We start from the raw sequence: 7,030 nt of genomic DNA, 5'->3' as shown, positions 1-7,030 counted from the left end.
GCGATCAACTCTCTCTCTCTTCTCTACGTTAGCCAAAATACCCTTTTGGTAAATATTTTTTAAGTCACTTTTTTTTTTTTTTTTTTTTTTTGCCTCCTTTTGGAAAAAAGCCCTAATATATTTCCTTAGCAAACGATTCTGAAATTCTATGAGAAGTGGTAAACCAAAGGAAAGTTTGGCTGTCTTTCTAAAATAATGACTCGGAATAGATTGGTTCTCACAGGCATGGGTATAATCCCTCAGAAGTTGAAAAAATATATTTGGTTCTAAACACAGAGAACATGGTTCTGAAAATAACTTGATATGATTCTTGGTCCATTCAAAATATAATATAGGGATCCCCAGAGATTTATTTTCATTTCACTGTGGTTTAACAACCCACAAAGCAAATGGAGTCTCCACTGAACTGGCCTGCTCATGCAAGAATGCTCTAGAAGTTCCATGTCAGATGCTGTAAGGTTGCCAACCTGGAAAAAATCACCATGCCACGTAAGATTACTCTTCTTTAATTATCCTACTTTTTTCAAATTATATATTCTCTGCATAGTATAAATAGACATGCAATTCTTCTAGTGTTGTCATCTTTTTTTGGGAAGCTATTCCTAAGTTAGGTCTTTGTTTCCAATCACCAAGATGGCAGTGTTCCTCACTTTGGTTCTTGTTGCTGTAATCCTTGTTGAGCCAGTTGTGAATGCTAGATACTCACCATTGGATGGTGATAAGCGACTCAATTCACTGGACAATGAGCATCTTGTAACTAATTTGCCTGGCCAGCCAGATGTGGACTTCCGGCACTATGCTGGTTATGTTACAGTGAATGAAAATAATGGAAGGGCACTCTTCTATTGGTTCTACGAGGCCACCACTCACCCTGATGAAAAACCTCTAGTGCTGTGGCTTAATGGAGGTATGAACATAAAAGTTCCATTTTTTTTTCCCTTTTTGAGCAGAAATAGAACTTTGTATAATCCTGATGAATGACCATGATGAAAAGCCTCTAGTGCCGTGGCTTAATGGAGGTATGAACATAAACGTTCCATTTTTTTCCCCTTTTTAAGCCGAAGTAGAACTTTGTATAATCCTGATGAATGATTACTGGTGGCCTTACTTAAAAATGTCCCGTTTAAATTGTTTGCTAGAATACCTGAGAAGGAAGCGATAAAGAAAAGATTTTCTCTAGCCATTGTTGCATCCCATATTGGCCTTTCAGCAAATGATGGATGATGGCCAGAAAAAAGAAATTGACTGGTTCTAAAGTTAGGGCTTTGAGACCTACCACTCTCTGTAGGGAGAAATTTTAGTCATCAAGATATTATCTTCGAGGGCACTCAGATCTCAGTACTGATCTTTTGACCAAATATATATTTATGTGTGTAGTGGACAATAGAGTTCTTCTCAATGATTTCATGTTGCCTGGTCCTTAGACAGGTCCCCACCCCAATAAACAAACTTGTGCTCATAAACAATTGCATAAAAGTTCTTTTAAGTATATAATATAATATGATATTGCCCATCCTTAATTTCTCAGTGGGGTATCTATTTCCCATCGTTTCAAAAGTCGTCCTTCCAAAGTTTTTTTCAATCACTCTTCGTTTGGCTCTTATTCTATGTTCTCAAATAAGGTGGCAAGATGCTTCATCTTTCAGGTCCTGGGTGCTCTTCTGTGGGATATGGAGCAACACAAGAGATTGGACCTTTCCTAGTGGACACTGATGGACATGGAATTAAATATAATCCCTACTCATGGAATAGAGGTAGAGGGCCCACAGTTTGGAGAATGCTATCCAATATTTACTCAACAGAATATGACATATGCTATTGTGGTTGCACTCACATTATGCTTCATGATGATTATGAGATTGATTTCTAAATTCTTGATACCTATCATGACACAGAGGCCAACATGTTATTCCTGGAGTCCCCGGTTGGAGTTGGTTTTTCATACTCAAATACAACTAGTGACTACAGTGTTCTGGGAGATGATTTTACAGGTAAGCATCGCGCTAACCATTATTTATCTATGCACTTGCTAATAGTTTTCACCTTGCCTGAGTCTGACAAATTACTACTTTTTTTTTCTTTTTTCCATTTCAAGTTACATATATGTTTTATGAATATTTGCGGTTTTCCTGTGAAGGTTGTGTTATATATATGAGTGCTTTGGACTATTTCAGCATAAGCAGAAAATCCTGACTCTAATTACTTCATACCTTTTTGTTAGCAATTGATGCTTACGCTTTCTTGCAAAAGTGGTTTCGCAAATTTCCATCATATAGAACGCGGACATTTTATATTGCTGGGGAAAGCTATGCAGGTATTTCACCATTGCAACGTCTTGCTACAATCATTTTGTTTGAATTCCCGTGTTATGGTAACATTGTTTAACATGCATTAACAGGAAAATATGTTCCGGAGCTTGCTGAGCTGATACTTGACCGGAACGTGGATTCATTCCTTCACATTGATCTCAGGGGTATTCTGGTGTGGCCATTGATGTGGAGTTGGAAACTTTTATGCATAATTATAGTGATCCTATTTCTCAATAAATTTTTAATAAACGTTTATGCTTCATTACAGATGGGCAATCCTGAAACAAGTGATGCTGAGGACTGGGCAGGTATGGTGGATTATGCTTGGAGCCATGCTGTCATATCAGATGAAACCCACAAGATAATCGGAAAAAGCTGCAACTTTAGAAGTAATGATACATGGAGCAATAATGATTGTAGCCAAGCTGTCGATGAATTATTCAGACAGTACAACGAGATAGATATTTTCAGCCTCTACACCTCAATTTGTATTGGTGATGCAGCAAGTTCAGACGACAAATCTAGGCAGGTCAAGTTTATGCATACATCTACAATGGTGAGTCCTTTAAAGAAAATGACCTCGGATGATTATTTTATTATGAGGTCTTTCACATGCTTTTAACATTACGGAGAGAGTTATTTTTCAGATGCCAAGGATCATGGGTGGTTATGATCCATGCCTGGATGAATATGCAGGAGCTTTCTATAATAGACCTGATGTTCAAAAGGCCCTCCACGTCAGTGATGGTCACAGGCTCGAGAACTGGAGCATCTGCAAGTAATTTAAATCCCTCTCTCAATCTTTACATCATCGTGCACTATGAAATTATGTAAACTATAAAAAAAAAAAAAAAAAAAACGCAAGTTACTTGCCCTCTCAATGCAGAGCTATGTCCACTCTTTGACCCAATTACAAATCCTTACCACCACATAACTGGTTAAAGTAATTATATTAATTAGTTCCTGTTAGTTTCCTCTAGACATAACCTATCCATAGAGTATGATAGACAATAGTCTCTTTCTTTTGAATTATGCAGCAGAGCCCCCTCATCAATAAGCAAAGCTAAATAACATTTTCACAAATACTCTTATTTATAGTTTTAGTATTATTAATCCTAATCTAATTAAGCATTCAACTCAATTTAAGTATAACATTATAATAGAAGTTATACTCTATCTAAGATATAATTCTCTCTAAATTACACTAGAATTTTAAATAACAAATATAATATTAGTTGTTGTAACACTATGCACTTAAAATAAACTTTACAGAAAACTAGGAATATGTTGATTCAAAACTTAAAATTATGTTGTAATTACAGTTTACAGAATAATCTGAACAATTTGATATACTTTCTTGGATTCAGTCATAAGATATTCGACAAGTGGTCAGATTCAAAGCGATCAGTTCTTCCTATATACAAGAAAATGATTGCGGCTGGTCTTAGAATATGGGTCTACAGGTGTGTTTCCTAACTGAAACCCGTTTTACCTGACTTATGAGCTTATAGAAACAACCCTGAATGATCTTATCCTATATTAATATCATGATATCATTTCTTTGGTGGCTCAGTGGAGATACAGATGGAAGAGTTCCTGTATTGTCCACAAGATACAGCTTAGGCTCTCTGGGACTACCTGTCATCAAAGCATGGAGGCCATGGTACCACCAGAAGCAGGTAATTATGACCTGAATTAAATAATATTAATAAGTCCTAAAAGTTATCAGTTACTTGACATGTCATTGACAAAACATTATCCTTAAGGGAGATGGTGGTTTGCCTGTAGCTACCACTAATCAAGGTGGGTTAATCATTTAATCAGGTCAGTGGTTGGTTTCAAGAATATGAGGGGCTTATATTTGCAACATTTAGAGGAGCTGGTCATGCTGTGCCTATCTTCAAACCAAGCGAGTCACTGGCATTCTTCTCAGCCTTTCTTCAAGGGGAATCTCCACCTTCTTCCCGATAAATCATCAATACTAAGTTATGGCTTGGCTAATTGCAACCTTGTTTTCCTCTCTTAGTGTACTAGGTTTGTAATTAAGTAGCAGAAAATAGTGAAATACTTGAAAAAAAAGGTGTGCTGCTAGTGTTGTTTCTAGACTACTAGATCTTGTCTTTTGTGAACAGAACAAGTTCTACATGCTCAACCAAAAGAATAATAATAATAATGGGGTTAATTGTACCAACTGTCTTTGAACTTTGAGGGTACTTTCGTTCTATCCTTAAGTTTTAATTTGTTAAAATAAAATATTTCAACTTAGTTTTTATTACAGAGCAAGTTCTTCTCACTATAATTTGGTATCAGCTTCGGTTAAATGCATATGTGGCATTTCTAACGTGACATTTTTAAATTAAAAAATAAAACTTGTGCCTCCCTTAAATGCACTTTGCTTTCCCCTATCCTCAGGAGATAGCAAACAATCAACTTATTTGTTAATTAATTATCTCTCTCTAAAACCCTCTCCATCTCCTTCTTTCTCTCTCACTGTCAACTCCCCCACTATCGTTACCTTCACTTGCAAAATTTCCATTCGCAAATGCCTCATCAAGCAAGCAAAGTAGGTGTATCACCAGCCTATGTCATCATCATTGGATCCATTGAGCCAACACTTCCTCTTTCGCCTCTTGTAATAATTCTTTACACGCAACCCCATCATTTCTTGTATTTGGTTGATTAGTCTCTTCTTAAGGAAAAGAATGAATCAAATCGTTACAAAGACTAAATGACAAACATACTGTTAGAGTGATGCTATCAATGAGTGAGTCTACTTGGAAGAAAAGAATTGAGTTGATGAAGAGTTTTGAATGGAGTGAAGAGATTTTGTCGGCTTTTGTGTGAGAACCAATTATTTTAGCTTGCTCAGAGGAGAAAACCAATAATGTGATGGATTTCTACATGAACACTGTGAAGTTGGAACTGCAAACTATAATTACTTATCCCAAGTTTCTTTTGCATGTAGTTGACACAAGGCTTCATCCAAGATATGATGTTTTGAAGGTTTCAAGTTAAAGAAAATGTTTAATTGGAATAGGAAAATTGAATGGTTGTTCACATTCAATGAGAATAATTTCTAGAAGAAATATATTAATGGGTATGAAGATGGAGTCCTAGATTTATTGGAGATGTATCTTGGTGCCAGCAAAGCTAAAAAGATAGGTACTTCTTAGCAAAGTAGTAAGTTTGCATCAACATTACAAAATACATTGCTAGCTCATTTCATATCATTTTGGATATCAGTTTCTTAAGATCATATCTTTATGGCTTTTCATGATAATTTGGTTCATTCTATTGATTTTTTTTTGTCTCTTTTCCCCCTTCTTTTGATGCATTTTTTTTAAAATTAATTCTTTGTATTTGAACTTCCAACATTGATGTCACAACTTAACCATTTGCACTCAAAGTTCTCAAATTTTGATACCTAAAAATCTTGTTCTGTTCATATGGTGAATTTGTCTTATTCCTATGACACCTTTGGAAGGATTGCCTAAACTTCAACTTTATGTTATTGCCAATCTAAATTCCGTGACCTTGAAAAAAATATGACAAGTAATGGGAAAAGAAATTCTCGTATGTGTGAGATTTGGTTGACAATTGGTACCAAAATTTGCTAAATCACATTTCATAATCTTCAATTTGCAGATAAGGGAATGAAATGATAAAATTAGTAGTTGTATAATTAACAGATTAAGGATCAAGGAAGAGTGTCATTTTGCTATGTAATGCAGTACTTATATCAATTTTCATCTGACTGCTTTTCCTTTTTTTTTGAATAAACAAGCAACAATTCATAATCAAGATAAAGCCAATAACTATTTTTGCGTTGCATATGACATTTTCTAAGCTTATTATCCTCTCAAAAGTTTTCCTTTTCATTTTTTTATAATTGCAATAAGAAACTTCTTTGTAGATTTTTGTTCAATATCAATGGAATCTATTTTTCATTCTATTGATCTTATGTCTTGCTTTGAAGCACTTTTACAATTTTCTCTTTTCTTGATTCAATGTCCTTGAGATATTCACCAAGAATACGCTACTGGTAAGAATCTTCCTTTGTTATATATTTCAAAAGAAGAGGAAGAAGATAAATGAAGTGAAAGAAAGAAAGAGATCGAGCAGTTTTAGAGAGATAGAGAGAGAAAGCTTCACAAGCATTGTAATGATATTGACTACAGTCTCCTTGGAAAGGTTGCGCAGTGCATGAGGAGAGAGAAAATTAGTCATACTTAAATTATTTTTATGTAAAAAGTCTTGCTTATACATCACATTAGGGTAATTTTTACTGACCGTCCCTTAACTTGACCTCATGTTTCACTTCCATCTCTGAACTTTATTTTATCGCTAAAAAATACCTAAATTTGAATTTTATCACACTAAAAATCCCTATCACCAGAATCTGATGAGAGCTCCAATTAGAGAGTTACGTGGTAATTACAAGCTGTCATTTGAAAAAAAAAAAAGCTTGACGTGGATGTCTTACTTTCTCTCTCCTTCATGCACTAATCCATTACTCTATAAACTGGATCTGACAAGTTGAAAGAGGAAGAAGAGTTTGAGATGCCATAGCCATGTCCTCGCCTTTTCTTGAGGAGGGATTGAACAGAGGTTAGCCTGAAGAATAACAACCAAGCATTCATCAATAATGTCTTAAATCAGCGAAGAGAGCTCGATTGGAAGGTTTTGGCCTAGATGCTAGTGTAATATTAAAGGGGATTTAC

The 7,030-nt window shown here is 35.2% G+C and overlaps 1 protein-coding gene across 1 annotated transcript; it reads left to right on the top strand.

Moving 5' to 3' along the window:
- Positions 1-586: 586 nt before the first annotated feature.
- On the top strand, positions 587-4,500 carry LOC110661973 (serine carboxypeptidase-like 31). Its single transcript, XM_021820833.2, has 10 exons — positions 587-907; positions 1,647-1,754; positions 1,896-1,991; positions 2,222-2,314; positions 2,399-2,481; positions 2,578-2,865; positions 2,957-3,087; positions 3,677-3,772; positions 3,883-3,988; positions 4,134-4,500. The coding sequence occupies exons 1-10, from the start codon at positions 634-636 to the stop codon at positions 4,278-4,280; spliced, it is 1,422 nt and encodes a 473-aa protein (XP_021676525.2). The 5' UTR covers positions 587-633; the 3' UTR covers positions 4,281-4,500.
- The last annotated feature ends 2,530 nt before the right edge of the window (positions 4,501-7,030 follow it).

The sequence above is a fragment of the Hevea brasiliensis genome, chromosome 11 (assembly GCF_030052815.1).
Source record: "Hevea brasiliensis isolate MT/VB/25A 57/8 chromosome 11, ASM3005281v1, whole genome shotgun sequence".
In the NCBI taxonomy this organism is placed as follows: Eukaryota; Viridiplantae; Streptophyta; class Magnoliopsida; order Malpighiales; family Euphorbiaceae; genus Hevea; species Hevea brasiliensis.
Note: the sequence above shows the minus strand (reverse complement) of the source record. Positions and strands in the feature narration are given on the sequence as shown.

Bases quoted from the DNA above. Each gene is read 5' to 3' on its own strand.
- LOC110661973 (XM_021820833.2), top strand. From the start codon at position 634: ATGGCAGTGTTCCTCACTTTGGTTCTTGTTGCTGTAATCCTTGTTGAG. The intron at 2,315-2,398 runs GTATTTCACCAT...ATGCATTAACAG, and splicing joins TGCTGGGGAAAGCTATGCAG to GAAAATATGTTCCGGAGCTT. The intron at 3,773-3,882 runs GTGTGTTTCCTA...TTGGTGGCTCAG, and splicing joins CTTAGAATATGGGTCTACAG to TGGAGATACAGATGGAAGAG.